This window comes from Typopeltis vanoorti, chromosome 1 (assembly GCF_054136105.1).
Source record: "Typopeltis vanoorti isolate ZY-2024b chromosome 1, IOZ_Tvanoo_1.0, whole genome shotgun sequence".
NCBI classification, from domain to species: Eukaryota; Metazoa; Arthropoda; class Arachnida; order Uropygi; family Thelyphonidae; genus Typopeltis; species Typopeltis vanoorti.
The window spans coordinates 67,252,487-67,271,801 of NC_143549.1; the positions used below are offsets into that span (position 1 = coordinate 67,252,487).

The window sequence follows — 19,315 nt, forward strand, 5'->3', positions numbered from 1 at the left end:
AAGGTGGATATCAGCAAGGAGGTGAGGAGTAGATTTTTTTGAATGGAGAGTGGTGGGTGATTGGAATGCACTGCCTGAAAGTGTGGTGGGTGCAGGGACAGTGAATGCATTTAAGTTGAGGTTGGTTGGGTGCTTTATAGTTTATTTGGCACAAAAACTACGAAGGTCATACTGTGCCATACTAAAAGTTACAAACATTAGCATTTACAGAAAATTGTTAATAATATGTCTGTACAAGAATCTAGTTTCATAAAGCAGCATCTCTAGTTAAACAGAACTGTTGCAGAGGGCACAGCAACACACAAGGTCAGAGGTTATTACAGTAACCTCAATTTAAATGCATTCACTGTCCCTGCACCCACCACACTTTCAGGCAGTGCATTCCAATCACCCACCACTCTCCATGCAAAAAAGCTACTCCTCCCCTCCTTGCTGATATCCACCTTATATAGCTTCCAGGGATGGCTTCTCGTTCTCCCGCATCTCTCGATATTCTATGAAAAATCTCATATGCGTTAATCTGGTAATAACCCCTTACCAACTTATACATCTCAATCATGTCTCCCCTATTCCCTCTATCCACTAGGCTCTATAATTTGCATTCTTTCAATCTGTCCTCATAGCTTGAAAGAGAATGTCTCGACACGAAATTCCGAAATTATCATGTAATTTCTTACCTTTCAGTGGGAATAGCGCAACTTACTAAAATTCCTGGTCGTTTCAATTTTGGGAATTAATCCATTTCGAAAATCTGACTCCTTCCCATCCAACGGCCGGTTCTTTAACATGGTAGCCTATGGGAGACCGCAGCAGATGCACTAATGCGCGAGCAGGTACCCTGACGTCTTCATTCGCCACCGGAAGGGGGTTGAAACGGAAGTAACATCAGGTTGACGTCACTGTGACACTTGGCTCTCTCTCCGCCTGCGAGTAGGATAGCGGCCGTGGTCTTCGTATGTCTCTGGTTACGATACGGTCGCTTGCGCGAATATGCAGCCGACCACACGCAGCTTGTTCACCGAGGCTCCCTATCTTGCTTTGGATGGTGTTTGACTTCTTTGGAAAATTGCAAGACACATTGCATGGTTAGGTTAGGTTAGGTTAGTTCTTAAGTTCTTCACTAATAGGTTTTATATGTGGTGACATCCAGCAAAAATGCTTCTGATTTGTGTTATAGCTGTTTTCTTTATATCCTACGTACGTTCAGTTCCTCTGGTAAAGAATATCCATTTCAAAATCGGCGGGCGCCATTATTCCAGTAGCGCAAAGCTAATCTTCTCTACATATCAGTGTGACGTCTGCCTGATGTAACATCCGCTTCATCCCCTTCACTTCCGCTTGCAGACGAGGACTAGGCGCCTGCTAACGCATCACGAAGTGCATAGCGGTCTCCCATAGACTGCAATGTTAAAAAACAGACCGTTGAGTCCCTTCTAAAAATGGATTAATTCAAAAACTAAGGATTATCCGTATTTCCAGTTGGCTGCGCTGTGATATTCCGCAGGTAAGGGATTGCGTGTCATGCTTTCTGCAAATTTTCCAATCGAGACATTTTCGTTCAAGTCATACCCATGATTGAGATGTATAAGTTGGTAAGGGGTTATTACCAGATTAACGCGTATGAGATTTTTCATAGAATATCTAGAGATGAGGGAGAATGAGAAGCCATCCCCGGAAGCTATATAAGGTGGATATCAGCAAGGAGGTGAGGAGTAGATTTTTTGAATGGAGAGCAGTGGGTGATTGGAATGCACTGCCTGAAAGTGTGGTGGGTGCAGGGACAGTGAATGCATTTAAGTTGAGGTTGGTTGGTTGTTTTATAGTTTATTTGGCACAAAAACTACGAAGGTCATACTGTGCCATACTAAAGGTTACAAACATTAGCATTTACAGAAAATTATTAACAATATGTCTGTACAAGAATCTAGTTTCATAAAGCAGCATCTCTAGGTAGATGCTGCTTTAAACAGAACTGTTGCAGAGGGCACAGCAACACACAAGGTCAGAGGTTATTATAGTAGTACAAAAATAGTTAACAATATAAGTTAATACATAATATATGAAACACTAAGCCAAGGAATGCTGTATCTACATATATGTAAAATTATAACAGATGCCTTTATAGCAGCACAAAAATAGGCAAAAAGGGATTATTATACAATATGCATGGATGAAAATTAAATTTTGCAATGCAGTAGAAACAGAATTTAGGATACATATAAACAGAATTTAGGATACATATAAACAGAATTACTAGAAAGTACACAAATAGGTAAGGGTCCTACAGCATTACATGATTATTTGAAAAATAAAGTAGTAAATAAGATGCATACACAAAATGTATGTTAAGTGATGCAGAATCTACATATAAACAAAATTACTGCAGTGGTTTCATCAGTATATAAATAGATAACTATAGGTTAACATATGTATATACAAAACAAGTCAAGGAAAGCAGCATCAATATCTAGTAAGATTACAACAAACATTATTATACTAATACTAAAAGAGTCAGAAAGGAATTATTATACAGCATTGATGCATAAAATTTAAGTTTAACATTATGGTATTTACATATTAATAAAATTACAGCAGGGTGATACAAATATACAAGATCAAGGCCCATGGTAATACATAATTAGTCAGATTTAACCTAATGAATAATACATAGGTATAAAAGTTAAGCAAAAAAAAAGTATTTACATATAAACAAATTTATGGTCAAATGTGTTTGAACAAATTAATTCTTTCTAAAAAATTAAAAACATCATGCAATTTGCGAGTCTGCCAGCATTTCCCTGAGTGTATATGGCTTGGTTAGATAGGTGAAAATTTCATTCCTCACTCGTGTAAATTTTTGACAATCTACCAGAATATGATGAATAGTGAGATGTGTGTTGCATTTTTCACATATGGGAGGGTCATCAGCTCTCAGTAAATGAGAATGCATAAGGTGACTGTGACCTATGCAGAGCCTAGCAAGGACAACCTCCTCCCTTCTCTTTGTATGCTGACTAGAATGCCAGTGTTTAATTTCAGGTTTAATGTTATATAATTTGTTTGTTGATGTTTCTTGCCATGCATGTTAACTCCCACTGAGCAATTAATTAGCTTTGATCTTATAAGTTGTCTGTAGTCTGTATATGGAACTGTTAAATGGTATGTGGAGAAGATATGGGCTGATTTAGCAGCTGCATCTGCAGCCTCATTTCCTTTGATTCCAATGTGGCTGGAAATTCAGCAAAACTGAACATCGAAATTAAGGATTTTCATTTTGTGAAGCAGATGTAGCACTTCATAAAATACTGGATGAGGATTATACATAGGAGAGGAGACAGCCTGTAAAGAGCTCAATGAGTATAAATTATACACTTTTGGTAGTAGTTTTCTTTTATATGCACAAGTGCAAGCTGAATGGCATGTAACTCTGCTGTATAATTACTGCAGTCTGGTGGGATCTGATTTGAGATAATAATGTCAGGAAACACAGCAGCAGAGCCAACAGCGGTGTTAGTTCTTGAACCATCAGTATAAATGGGTAAGATATCAGCATGTGCTGCTCTATGTGCATTAAACAATTGCAGGTAAATGAATGATAGGGTATAAGATTTCTACAGCTGACAAAGTGAGAGGTTGCAGGATGGTGTGCAAACCTGCCATGGAGGAATGCTGTTTTGTTTAGTGTAGCTAATGTTGTCAACATTTATACTAACAGCTTGCACAAATTTCTTTAATACGCATACCAAAAGGATGTATAGCAGTTTGATGTGTGTGATAATGAGCTTCCCAATTCAGAGAGAAGATACTATTCCATGTAGGGTGATCTGGGAGAGATTTTATTTTTAGGGCATAATTAAGAGACAACTGTTTCCGTCGAAGTGATAGAGCCGGTTCATTTGCTTCTACATAAAGACTTGGAGTGAGTGAGGTGCGAAAGGCACCAGTAGCTATCCGTATACCCTGATGATGGATGGAATCCAAGCATCGTAGGTTACTCTGTCTTGCCAAACCATAGACTTGGGACCCATAATCCAGCTTTGAACGTATAAGTGCACAATAAAGATGGAGTAACGAAGCTCGATCAGCACTCCACCCAGTAGAGGATAGAGTGCGAAGGAGGTTCCAAGTTCTTTTGCACTTTTCTCTTAGTTGACGAATGTGTGCTAGAAATGCGAGTTTTCTGTCAAAAATGAGTCCCAAGAACTTGGTTTCTGTAGTTACTGGAATAACAGTAGGTCCCATTCTTAGTTCAGGATCCGGTTAATGAGTGCGTTTTTGACAGAAGTGTACACAGACACTTTTTTCTGCTGAAAACTTAAATCCATTATTAAGAGCACACAGAGAGACATGATCCATTGCTTGCTGAAGTTGTCTTTCAATTACCCTCATGTTACGTGAGTGACAGTAGATTGTGAAGTCATCAACATATAGAGCATTGTCTATAGTGGGAGGAAGCTGTTCAATGATTGAATTGATTTTAATAGCAAAAAGGGTTACACTTAAGACAGAGCATTGGGGAACACCTTATTCTTGAAGATACGGTCAAGATAGCATACTTCCCACTCTGACTTGGAAAGTTCGCCTGGACAGAAAGTTTTTAATAAATATAGGGAGGTGTCCTTTGAGACCTAGATTATAGAGGTCTTTTAATATGCCATATCTCCAGGTTGTGTCATAAGCTTTTTCCATGTCAAAAAAAACAGAGACAAGATGTTCTCGCTTCAGAAATGCATCTCTTATACAAGTTTCTAACCAAACTAAATGCTAAAGTTGATCGATGTCTACGGAAACCACATTGTGTATTGGAAAGAAGACTGTTGCTTTCTAAATACCAGAGAAGTCTGGCATTAACATTTTCTCCAGTATCTTACAAAGACAGCTGGTCAGAGCAATGGGTCGATGATTATTTGCTTGTATTGGATCTTTTCCTGGTTTTGGGACAGCAATGACAATTGACTTATGCCAAGAATTTGGAAACTCTTCCTCTGCAAGTATTCTACTGTATAATAAGAGAAGAAGATCCATAGAAGATGATGATAGATGTTTTATCATTTCATAATGGATGTCATTAGGTCCTACTCTTTTTAGTTCCTCCTTGATAAATGGCTGATTATATGGCTGAAAAATGTTGGTAGCAAAATTAAGCCTTTGTTCTCTTGCTGCTCTTTCAGTATTAAAAATTCCGGAGAATATGAAGCTGTTGCCGAGATTTTAGCAAAAGTTTCTCCCAAAGTATCTGCAATAGCTTTGGGATCAGCAAGAACACTTCCATTATAGTCTAAGGTGGACAAACAATGTGTACTATATCTGCCTTTCATTTTCCGGATTTTATCCCATACAATTTTTGGACTGGTCATTTGATTAATTGACGTAGTAAATTGGATCCACGATTGTTTTTGACTCTGACATCTTACAAAACGTGCTTTGGCTCGGGCATGCTTGAAAGTTATTACATTTGATGTGGTGGGGTATCTACGAAATATGCTCCATGCTTTGTGTTGATCTTTTTTGGCTGCCTGACATTCTGGGTTCCACTAAGGCTTTGGATAGACTGGAAATCGAGATGATGTTTTTGGGATGGAGGTTGTTGCTGCCTGGACAATGCATTTTGTTATATATTTTACAGTTTCATTGATAGGTGTTTGACTGATGGCATCAGCATTAAATTTCGCAAGATGAGAGAAAGTGTTCCAGTCAGCCTGGTCCATTTTCCATATAGGTATCTGTGTGGGTGAACATGGTTCCTGTGAAGACATTGTACAAATAACAGGAAAGTGATCACTTCCATATATGTTCTCTTCAATGTCCCACATGAGCAGTAGAAGAATGGAAATGGAACAGATTGTAAGATCTATTGCAGAATATGAGTGGGTAGGCATATGGAAGAAAGTATTGAGTTTATCATTTAGAAGGGAAAAGTTATTATTATCAAGAATTTTTTCAATGATTCGACCTCGTCTATTAGTGTTGGCACTACTCAATTTCATTTAACTTAATTTAACTTACTGTAATAAGGAATCCCACAGAGAAGCGAATTGCTACCACTTCCAGAGAAGTATTAAGTTGGACCTGATGGAAAGTATGACTGCCCGCTAAGATAGCTACTCCTCCATGAGCAGGACCATCTCCAGTTCTATCCTTACGTACAACAGTGAAATTCTTAAAGGTACAATCCTCAAAGGATCTTAAGTAAGTTTCCTGTAGACAGAAAGGTTTGTGTTTCTGCAACAACATCTTTATATCGTCAATATTCTGGCGGATCCCACGACAATTCCATCGTAAAAATTTTCCTATTGTCTTGATTTTATTGACTTGTCTGGTTTTCGAGAGGTTGAGGGCTTACCTTTGTCAGATTTATATTTATCCACTGTTTTAGGGAAGTATGGACGGCCAGTGTCCATCTCTTCCTCTGGTAGATTGTTCAAAACATCAAACGTGTTAGGGTCAGTTGGTATGCTTAGTTTGCTTTCAGTGTATATGGAGGTATCCATTTTTTCTGTGCGAGTGTCTGGTGGTTTATCTTTGAGTGAAGTCTCCACCATAATTTTTTGGCAGATGAGTTTTCATTAAATAGGACCATTTTTGAAGTTGTCTCTGGAGTAAGGCCATAGGTCTTGTGATTAATGCACTCAACAGAGAAGCACTTGCGATTGCAAAGTTCAGATATGGTGAAATAGACATACATGTTTGAGTTGCTGTTAGCACTTTTTTAATTGTTACTTTTTCAGCATAAGAGGATCATAGAACAGTGTAATGGTGGCTAGCTTTCTTTTTGCAACTCCTGATATGTTATGTTTTGTTCAGTTTTTATTTTTTGTATCTCTTTTTCATCTTTCCATTTCTGACATGCACGAGAGTATGCTGGATGATCTCCCTGACAGTTGACACATTTAGCTTTTTTTTTCACAGCAATATTTATTTTCATGTTCTTTACTACCACATCGAGCACAAGTAGTAGAACCACAACAGGTAGTTTGGGCATGTCCATATCTTTGACATTTAAAGCATCTCAGCAGGTTAGGGATGTACATTCTAACAGGACAGCTGAGATATCCTGCTTTTACAGATGTCGGAGGCCTAGGTGTATCAAAAGTAAGGATTATGTTCTTGGTTGAGACCAGGCGACCATCCCTGCATATCAGGATGCGCCTCACACCTGCCACTCCTTGATCTTTAAGATCTGAACATATCTCTTCATCCGGAACCTCAAGGAGATCCCATTCTGATATCACTCCTCTACTGGAATTGAGTGTTCTGTGAGGTGTTACTGCAATCTGTATTCCACCCATTGTCGTTGCTCTCAGTAGTTTCTCGGAATGTTGTTTGCACATTGTTTCCACGAGGATATCACCAGAACACAATTTTTTGACATTTTTGGGAGGTCCTGCCAGTCCTTGTAAACCTTTTTGGATAAAGAAGGGTGACATTTTCCCAATTGGTTTTTCACCTGTGGCATGAATGATTAAACAGATTGGTACATTTTTGTTAGTATCCACATCTTTTGTTTCTTGCTTCTGTTTCCATATGCTGTGTCTATATTACCAGTACTTGGTTGGGACTTTGTTGGGGTCCCTGAAACATTTGAGGATGAAGAATTCATATTTAAGGAATTTTTAATTCGGCATCAGAGCTCCCCACGCACCATGGAGCCACACATGGACGCCCACTACCCGGCAAGCAAAGACTGCGCTCAGGAGTGGAACACCAGGGCTACCCTGGACACTATACCGGCACTGCAGTAGGTCTCACCCAGCAGGTCTAGGATCCCGACCCCGGGATCCTAGACCTGCTGGGTGAGAGACTTACTGCAACACTGTTGATCCTTGCAGGCAAGCCCACTAGCCGATTGATCCTGGCTGGGTCATCCAGGACCACTCGTCTTGTCGAAGCAGGGGCCAAAGTAGTGCAAGACTACCAGGATCCCCCTTTCCGGATGTCCACGGGTCGAACCGCACGGCAAACACGGCAGCAGGGCGTTGGATCCCAGTGATGGTGGTCTGGAAAAAGGATAGTGAAAAAGACTCAGGAGAAGTAGAGCAAAGAATACGGGACGAAAAGCAAAGAAAAAGAGGAAGAATGAAAAGGGCCAGTACCATCACTGGGGGGTCCCCTCCACCACGAACAGGTGCCCCACATGGAGGGGTTAAGTTGAGATATGATGAGCTGTGCATGTGAGAGTGGGCCTCCCACGATGAGTCCGACTCCAAGGACTTCTGTTGATAATAACAATTGGTCAGAGTAGAGGTGAGAAAATCATTCCAAAAATAACTTACAGAGTTTACTACAATGGCTTTAAACCAAATAATGAATAAAAGTATCAAAATAAAGGAGGATTATGATAGACTGTGAAAATCAAGGAGACATTTCAAACTATCTTTTGCATTATTTTATTGATCTTTCTTTTAGGAAACCCAATGCATTGGAATATAACTTTCAGAATGCTTCACACAGAGAGCAAAATCACATGTGTGAAATGCTACAGTAAATAAGAGAAAATATATTAATAAAACTTGTCAGAATTCTCAGTTTTACATACCTTGCAGAAATCACATCTTCCACAATCTTCTGTTCGATAACAAGAAATGCATTCTCCACAACGGCGAGCAGACTTTTTGGACTTCTAAAAAATAAAATTAATTAATTAAAAAAAAATTTATTGGATAGCTATGCAACACATTTAGCATAGTGTAATATGAACCAAAGTTCTGTTAAGTGCAAGAACATGTTAACTTCATTATATCTATATCAAATCAAAACTGCAAGGGAATTTATAATATATCATCCAACATTAGATACCCCAAAAAAATTCCTTAAAATATTTATGAAACAAATCCTAATTCAAATAAGTAACAGATGCAAAGAGTTATAGTACAACAGGTGGTAGATAAATTTTAATAAAGCAAATTTTAATTTTGCTGGATAAATGAAATGAATTTCAATCAATTCAGCGATCAAATAACCACACAGGAGCAATATTTTGATAGAATTTACAGAATAAACAACTAGAACATAAACCGGAAAATTCAAAAATGAAAATGCATGTATGTGATACTACAGTATGTGATAGAAAGTGATACGATCACTCTATATCACATAGTTCACACATTTTCATTGTTAAATCTTCCAGCTTATGTTCTAGTTGTTTAATTTGAAAGTCATACTGAAGATGCCAGTGACATCAGGGAAAAATTTCTGCGCTGATAAAAATTATATAAGTAAAATCTATATTAAGTTTATTTAATTGATATTATCATTACTACAAGAGACCTACAGGAAGTCAGGGACTCATTGGGGGAGGCTACATATTACTCACACCACGTTACACCTTCTCTTAAATTCACACTATCTGCAATTATTCTCTGAGTCAAGCATTACTCTATGAGAGAAAAATCTAGTTCTCACTTCTTTCTTGACCACATACATTCTGAACTTTCATCTTCTCCCCCACTCATCATAAAATGAAAAATTCTATCTACCGATATCCTGTATGATGTCATATCACCCTTCTTTCTTCTAGCATCTGCAGCCCCCAAATTCTCAACCTCTCCTCATAATCTACAGTCCCAATATCATCTTAGACATTCTCTTCAATGCATCACTTCAGAAATCAGAATACCAGATCTGCACACAACAGCCCAGACGAGGTTGCATCGAAAACTTTGTAAAGAGGCAAAATGACTTCCTTCTTCTTATGTGTGTAAGTGTTTGTTTCAGCACACTGCAATTATCCTCTGAGTTGTAGTCACAAATTTTGCTATATGATCCCTGAACTTCAACTTCCTATCCACTAAAACTCCCAAGATCCACAACCTGGTCATTTTCTTTCAGCATAATCCGACCAATATAATACACCACTTGAAATCTCATTTATACTAAAGTGCATAACTTTATATGTACTAACACTGAACTGACAGCATATTCACATCTCCACAATTCCAGCTCATTCGAATCCTTCTGCAAGTACAGCATCAGTTGCATTCCTGATTACTTTGACTATCTCTGCATCACCTGCAAATAGCTATATGTTAAATCATTCTTGACATTATTAATATAAAGACTACATAACAATGGACCAAGGAGTGATCACTACAGTATAATATTGATCACCTTAAATCTTGCAGACACACATTCCTCATACACCACTTTTTGATATTTGCCAGTCAGCCATACTCGTATCCAAACCAGTCACTTATAGTCCAATCTCATATCCTCCAACTTATGCAACAGCGTTCATGCTAAATCCTGTCAAAAGCTTCAGCAGAGTTCAAAAGTATAATGAATTATCCATTCCTCTTATCTACGAGGGTGGTCTTAAAAGTTCTCGGCCTAACAATGAAAAAAAAAACAAATTCATAATTTCAAAATTATTTTTATTTCTCGACATAATCTCCCTCAAGACTAATACATTTATTCATGCGATGATTTAGCGGCATCATCCCGTCCCTGTAGCAGTTCTCAGTAAGATTTGCAAAATACCCCTCTACAGCTGCAATCACCTCTTGATTCAAAGAAAAACGCTGACCAGCGAGGAAGAGTTTTAGTTTTGGGAAGATATAGAAGTCAGAGGGAGCAAAATCTGGAGAATAAGGTGGATGTTCCAATAATTTATAGTGCAGATCCCTTAATTTTTCAATTGCCAAAACACCTTTGTGGGCAGATGCATTGTCCTGATGAAAGGTGATTTTTTTTTTCCTTCTGCAAACCAGGTCTTTTCTCACGAATTTTTTTGTCTAGTCTGGTTAAAAGATTGGAATGTTTCCCAGTTCATTTTACCCTTTTCAAGATAATTAATAAACAAACTGCCTTTAGCATCCCAAAACACCGATGCCATGACCTTTCCTGCTGATGGAACCGACTTTGTCTTCTTTGGCACTGAACAACCGGCTTCTCTCCACAGTTTTGACTGCTCTTTCGAATCTGGTGTATAATGGTGAATCTAAGTCTCATCCATAGCAATAAATTGACATACAAAATCAGTTCGTCATCATGATCAAATTCCTGCTATGTACCCTCAAGAGGTGTACAGGATATAATAGTACTACATAAAAAATTTACATCATTACAAACTTCCTATCTACAATATTATTCCAAATCAGTCTGTTACTTATCAAGACTCCAACATTATCAGATCTTACATTTCTATCGTCTAAAGCACTTTGTACCGTATCAATCCACCTATATCTTAGTCTTCCTCTGGGTTGTTTTCCTGCCAACCTAGAAGAGAACACTTGTTTTGCTAATCTTTCCTCGCCCATTCTGTTTAAGTGACCATACCACCTGAGATGAGCTCTGCTAACGCATTCCTGGATGCTGACAATGTCAAGTTCTTTCCTAATATCCTCGTTTTTAATATGATATTGCCATTGATGCCATCTGTTCATGCATCTAATCTTTTTCAGGACTCTCATATCTGCGGTCTCAAGTCTTTGGTGAAGTGTTTTACTTCTGACCCTGCTTTCAGATCCATAAGTTAAAACTGGTTTGAACACTGTCTTGAATACAGCTAATTTAGTGTTCTGACTAATTTCTCTCTTATTCCATATGAATTTATTCAATTGACTTCCTACCATACTAGCTTTGTTGATTCTGTTGTCTATTTCCATATTTATTTCACCATCTTCAGTAAAAATTATGCCTAAGTAGCTGAAATGTTTTATTGATCCACAGGTTCTCCATTCAGAACACATTTTCAACAATTCTACCTATTTTCATTGTCTTTGTCATTTTAATGCTGACCTTCATACCATATCTATTACAACAGTTATTCAATTTAGTCACAGAATCTCGCAAACTTGTAGCAGATTTATTTAGAAGTATAACATCATCTGCATAAAGCAAAGAGCTGACATTAACATCTCCAATTCTGATATCATGTTTAATATCACTTTCCTTCATAATGTGATCCATATAGATAATGAATAACAGAGGAGATAATGTACATCCTTGTCTCACACAGGATTTAACATTAAACCATCTTCCTGTACTTCCTTCAATGATAACATGACTTACAATTCAAATAAAGACTAAGTATTGCTTGATATAATGCCCCATTGACACCATATAACTGTAGCATATTGAATAGTCTCTCTCTTGGTCATATGCCTTTTTCAGATCGACAAAACTTAAATACAGATCTTTGTTATATTCCCATGCTTTCTCAACTATTTGTCGTAAAGTGAAGATCTGATCCTGAGAGCCTCTATTTGGCCTGAATCCAGCTTGTTCTTCACCAAGCTTTTCTTCCACAATTCTTCTCAACCGTTTCTCAAGTACACTTGCATATATCTTACCAATAACACTCAGTAGGGAAATACCTCTGTAATTCTCACATTTAGTTTTATTTCCCTTTTTATATATGGCTACTATCAGAACTTACTCCAATCATTGGGAATTCGTCCCTCTGTCCAGGACTTCTGAACTATGTAGTGCAGCCACTGTAAGACTTTTATACCACCACCATACTTCAGCATTTCTGGTTCAATATCATCTAGTCCTACTGCCATTCCACATTTCAAGCCTTTGATGGCTTTTTCTACTTCAAGTATGGACATGTATTCCTGACTGTATGCTTGTTGAGAATTTTTTCACCATTGTGCTATCACTGCTTGTTTCATTCAGCAATTTTTCGAAGTAATTACTCCATACTTCAAGGATATCTTTTTCTCTAGTTTTCATGTCACCTTAGTCATATCTAACTCCTTTTACAGTACTCTTTCCTCAATTTCTAAGCATCTTCAACAACCTCCAGAATATTTTGCCACCTTCTTCATATTTATTTTCTATGTTCTTGCCAAAGTCCTCCCATGACTTTTGTTTAGCTAGTTTTACACAGTGTTTAGCTTTCTAACATTTGTCTCTGTATTCTCTAAGAGCACAGGCTGACTTATTTGCCAGGAACTTTTGATATGCTTTCTTCTTTTCCTTCGCTACCTCCTTAACTTCCTGTGTCCACCATGGAGTTCTGATTTTTCTATCCATGTAGACAACCTCACCACATGCCTCTCTGGCTGAATCAATCAGGGTTTTCTTCAAGGCTTGCCACTGAATCTCCAAGGTTTGGTTCCTGTTTACAAACTCTTTTATTTTTTCTTCAATAATCTTTGTGTATTTTAGTCTACAGTTCCCATCTGAGAGCTGCTCAACTTTTATTTGCTTTAAAAAACTTTCTTACATGTTATTCTTTTCAATATGAAATTCAATTTTATCCTGCTCAAGACTAAATAGTGATCACTTCCAATTCAAATCCTCTGTACACTGTGTCCTGCACCAGGGAGAAAACATCACTATCAACAATAACATAGTCGATGAGACTTTTCAATTCCTTGCCTCTTTTCTCCACGTGAATTTGTGCACATGGTGTTAGTAATAACCAGAGCAGAAATCGAACAGGTATTTGCCATTATTATTAGCTTTGCTCTTTTCTCCAAATTTTCCCAAAATATTTTTGTATGTCTGACAATCATTTCCTACTCTGCTATTTAGATCCCCGACAAGGACCAACTTTTCCTTTTTCATTGTGTCAGCTGCTTTCTCTAAAGTCTCAAAAAATTCTTCCAATTCTATCATAGTAGAAACTTCTGTGGGACTATAGGCACAAACAATTCTCATTGTCCAGTTCCCCATTCTCATATTTGCCCACATCACTCTACTTGAGACTGCCTACCATTCAAGAAGACTGGCCTCTTATTTAGTGATGAATACTATGGCTACTCCTTCTTTTCCTTGATTGTCATTGCCTGAATATAATATTTTGTATTTATTGCTCAGAAAGATCTCACCAGTTTTTGTCTTTTTTGTTTCAGTCACCCCTATTATGTCGATATGGTACTTATCTAATTTCTCAGCAAGCTCCATTTCTTTGCCTTTCAGGCTTCTTATGTTGATAGTACCGATCTTTAACTCCAGTGATTTTGATTTGGGGTGTGTTTTCAGATTTGTTAAAGTAGCGAACTTTTCGCTGTTCGCCTTGTCGAAAACAATGGGGGCCTTGTTTAACCGGACGACACCCCAGCCGCCATGAAATTTTGTCATGTTGCACCATCATTTTCTATATCGGTTTAAGCCAAGAAGAATATAATTTGGTCGGCTAAATCCCAAATTGCCAGCCCATCCTCGTTCGTTCAGTATCCAAGTAGATATCCAACAGGGTGCACCACAAGAAGGTGAGGATTGGACATTAGGTCAGAAACCGTGGTCGGTTCTCTGCATTCCTTTAAAGACTATGTGGAGGTCTCCTCTCAGTTATACAGCTTTGACCCTTAAGCACCCCAACAAAATCAGTTTTATTCTTGTTAAAACGCTCCAAGCACTGTTCAGAGATTTTCATGCGAGTGCATTTTTGATCTGCTATGAGCAAGTGCAGCACCCATTCCTACGCAAAGCTTTTTCATTTGCAATTCTTCATGCAAAATATATCCTACATGTTCTTTTAAAATGCCTATAGTCTCAACAATTTCTAGTACTTTGACTCCCCGGTCACCCAATACCATATTGTGCACTTGATCAATGATTTCTGGTGTTGTTACACTTTTTGGATGTCCTTCACGTGGATCATCTTCTCAAGGCTGGTACATCCACGTTTAAGCTCAGCAGCCCATTTCTTAATTGTCGAAAATGAAGATGAAGAGTGTCCATAAACGTTTATAAACTTCAAATGAATTTCTTTTGGCATTAAAACTTCTTTTACAAAGAATTTTATAACCACACGATACTCAATTTCATCCATTTCATGTGTTGTCATTACAGACGACACTTTTGCTTCAGACAGCTATATAAAACAAACTATTTGATAGAATGACTTGCAATTTCACATGGATGCTTATGACAGATGTACCAATTTTGAAAGAAAAATCTTGCCGATAGTGTTGCCATCTATGGTCAAGGCCGAAAACTTTTCAGACCACCCTCGTAGCTGGACAGTAACATTATTATATGTCTAACTCAGCCATAACATTATTATAAGATGTAAGCAAGTTATTCAAACATGACTTTCCCTCAATAAACCCATGCTGTTCATTTCATATTATATATTCACTGTCAATCTGTTTAAATATGTAATCTCTGATCAGCTTTTCCAAAATCTTCACCACAACTCTGGAATATTGATAGGTCAATAGTTAGACTTTTGTACAATGGGATCATCATACATTCTTTCAACTTGTGTGGAATCCTTTCTGTGCTGAGACTCAAATTATAAATTAGATCAAAGGAACAGCCAGTTCAGCTGAACACTCTTAGCATTCATGCTGATATCCCATCACTCCCCATTGCAACATCATTGAGGCAATGATTGCCATGATTGAGGCAACATCATTGAGCTCAATGTAGCATACATCAGGATGATAGCTGTTATCAAAATGGACATCCACTGAATAATCTTTTCTGTCTGCCAACTGTATACCATCCACATTGATGACAGTTATTCTATCGCATTCATTCATTCTTTTACTTGTAACATAACAACACAATTCTCTCTGACTGTCTTTAGCTTGCTGAGCCAGTTTCTTTTTATACTCGCACTTAGCTTTCCATACAATAGTTGGAACTCTTCTGGCTGGCACCTTATAATTTTCGTAACTGCCATCATCCTTATGCACATGGTATTCCTACCATGTCATATTTTTCTTAAGAATCTCTAGCTTAATAAGGTTGCACATTCATTATATGGGATACATATAATGATGTATCATATAATGTATTATGTATTCTATAATGATACATTCCCTTATGTATCATTATATGATACATAAGGGACATATTCTGATATTACATCACTGATGCATTTTTAAGTACATACTTTCCATGTACTGATGTCTTTCCTATCTAGCAAAATAATACCATGAGAATGAATCTAGTATTCTCCTTGCATGGGGTGGTTAAGGATCAAAGCTGTGTAACTGAGAGGAGACCTCCACATAGCCTTTAATGGAATGCGGAGAACCGACCAGGGCTTCTGACCTAATATCCATCCTCACCTTCTCGTGGTGCACCTTGTTAGGTATCTAACTGGCTGAATGAATGAGAATGGGCTGACAATTTGGAATTTAGCCAACCAAATTTTATTCTTATTGGCTTAAACCACAATATAAAATGATGACAACATGACAGAATTTTATGCCAGCTGAGGTGCCATCCAGGGCTGGTTTTATCATTAGGCGAACCTAGATAATCGCCTATGGGCACCAAGACTTCAGGGTGCCAGATTTTGCTACATATAAAACTAACAGGAACTCCTGTATTCCATAAAATTAATGTATGTAAGCGTACCATTTCTTTGCTGGACATATATACACGTCCAGCAAACCTGGATAATATTCTGTCCACCTGCTGAAAGAATATGGATAAAAAGTGTGGTTTGACAAACATGTCCATTAGAAAGGGCAATAATCCTTCACGCTGAAAAGAACATTTAACTAGATTACTTGGCGTATGTAGTAGCTATGTTCAGTTGCCAACAGCAAGAAACGCAGTTGCTTGCTCGGTAACCGGAATCTAAGTTGTATCAGACTAAATACCTAAGAGTTATATTCATTTTGCTGCTTGTTTTTATCGTATAATTATAGTTTTTAATGCCAGCGCAAAATAAGAAATCCTTTCATTCTTTCTTCACTTCATATTGTATCACTATGGAAGATCAATGTCACTATCAATTTTTTGGCTAATTATTTTAATCACTAATACATTTTAAAAGTCTCCCAGAACTTGATTGAAGATAATTATTTTTGTCAAACAATTATTTTATAAATTCATGAAAATCTGAATCTAAAAATGAATACAGCCTCCATCTGTTCCAAATTAAGTTTTCTTTTTTATTCGTAATCTTAATTCGAAGGTTAGTTCACAGATTGCGCGAAGGTTCGCACTTTTAAATTTTGCTTTATAGAGAATAATATGTAAATCTTGAATCATATCATGTAATGCATAATTTTTATAAACGTAACCTGTAGGTTTCTGCATTTCAACTTTCTTGGTTTCCCCCAATCACTCCCTACAAATCGAAATAAACGGCAGTTATGAAGTCAACTGTTATGTACATATTTTCAGTATTATGCGGCAATTTTGAAGTAGCGATATTTTCCCTACACTTTATCCTTCAAAACATGTGTAGATACATGCGTCAAAATGAAATTTTATTTCCAAAATTTTCATAACAGAATTAATTCGCCTTTAATGTCTAACTCCCCCCCCACTTCCCAAAATTATCACACACACACACACAAAATACTGCTAGATAACATATGTGCACTTTCTTTTTGTTTGAAATCATTATTTTTCCAAAGTAATTGTACTGTTGCAGTTTTAAGCAAAAGACAAAGGCGAAGAATCTCTGATAAAATACCATTGGATATAAATTTTTGATATTAAAAAGACTCACAATTGTAAACCCCGAGTAATGCAGTTTAACAGCATTTGTTGTTCATTAAAAAAAAAAAGAAAAAAGAAAAATCGTTCCTAAAATTGAAATGTGCAACCCATATAATTTTATTTTGCAAGGAATGAAAGCAAAATGTCATATTTATTTCAATAAATGTTATTTAAAAAATATAAATATTTGACATATTATTTCCAATGTAAACAAATGTTCTGATTATTTATTTTCGCACATGTGAAATTCGTTTTTATTTGGGAAGAGACACAATAAATAAATTGTGCAGCAAAAAAGGGTCAAATATCGTAGGACAGAGAAATTCCAAGTAATACAGTGCACATAAAGACAATAATCCGTTAACGGCGGGGGGGGGAGGATGTATAATTGCATTTTAATAGGAGGGTATAATTGCATTTTTAATTATTTTATTTTACTACATTTTTATTAGGTCAAAGGGATTTTGAGTATATTCGCAAACATATATTCAACATAACTTAGCCAGTTTTGTTGTAAAAAGTGCTGCATTTGAAGAAATATTAGCAGCATAATAATAAAATAGCAAAATTCATAATGCTTCAGAATAACTTGATAAGTTTGATAATACCAAAACAAGATGAGACATCTGTAGAAATCTATTATTATTATTAGAGTCCTTTTAATTATGAACTCTATAAAGATATATTTAATAAATTGTTTGTATTTTTGTGTTTTTAATTAAATAAACTGGCTTCATTTTGTCACAGATGGTTTTCGCTTCTGAACTACTTGGACTATTGTTCTTATCAATATTACTAAATTCCAATCTCCTTCTCGAAAATTTTCTCTTACTAAATGTTTGACTTGTGTTCACCAATAACTGACTTAGCAGTTTAATCCAGATTAAATATATGGTCAGTTTAATCCATAACATTCTTAAGAATATTTCACCCCGTGATTTCCCAGAATCCTGTTAGGAAAGAACAGATCGCTGAGTACTGAACTTGCGATCATTTTGAAACACGTTTTCCGAGACAAAAGAGGATTTTTTTGTGCTGTTGCTATTTGTATTAATTAGTGGATAAGAGCAGTTTCTATATCACATAAGCAGAGCATTTGATTTTCAAGTTTATTATTATTTATAAATTAAATTGATTTTTCAGTTCATTTTTTTGTGCATCAAGATTCTAGTTATTTTAGGGTAAAATGTCGAGTAAAAAAGTGGATGTTAGCAAGCATACGAAGTTATTGATTGCTTCTACGTTTTAACTAAAGCTGGAATTATTATGCTTATTACTGCAACTTAAAAAAATCAAAAATCAGTTGAATAAATCTTAATAACTGTGCAATAAAGGTAGAACTGAATTAATCCTATATATATATTATATGCTTTTTATGTGAATCCCAGGCCTCCAGTAAGTACGGTGGTTTCGGACTAGGTGACAAAATTTACCTTGCACCTAAAGTTGGGTGGTTGGAAAGCAGATAAGTTAACCATTCTATCAACCAAGGAGGAATACTGTGCATGTTACTGAAAACTGAACGGTTTTATATTTATATTTAGATCCATATTGCAATTCCATAAATATAATGATTTTTGCTACAATTTTTATTTTTAGTGAGAATATCTGAACTTTACAGTTGATGAAGTTCCTATTTTTACCTTGATTAGCAAGCTTAATTTGATTACATTTAAATTCTTTTCTTCTCATTTTTTTTTTAAACTTTTATCATCATCAAATTCCTGCCATGTACCCTCAAGGGGTGTACAGGATATGATAGTACTACATGAAAAATTTACATCATTACTAACTTCCTATCTACAATTTTCCTCCAAATCAGTCTGTTACTTGTCAAGACTCCAACATTATCAGATCTTATATTTCTATCGTCTAAGGCACTTTGTACCGTATCAATCCACCTATATCTTGGTCTTACTCTGGGTCGTTTTACTGATAACTTGGCAGAGAA

The 19,315-nt window shown here is 36.6% G+C and overlaps 1 protein-coding gene across 3 annotated transcripts in view; it reads right to left on the reverse strand.

The window, feature by feature from the left end:
* Positions 1-19,315, reverse strand: part of LOC150110057 (CXXC-type zinc finger protein 1-like) — a 298,921-nt gene that overhangs the window by 195,580 nt on the left and 84,026 nt on the right. For all 3 annotated transcript variants that reach the window (XM_090390972.1, XM_090390959.1, XM_090390969.1), the window contains exon 6: positions 8,537-8,620. In XM_090390972.1, the coding sequence (XP_090247098.1) occupies positions 8,537-8,620 (84 nt within the window). The remainder of the gene's footprint in view (positions 1-8,536; positions 8,621-19,315) is intronic.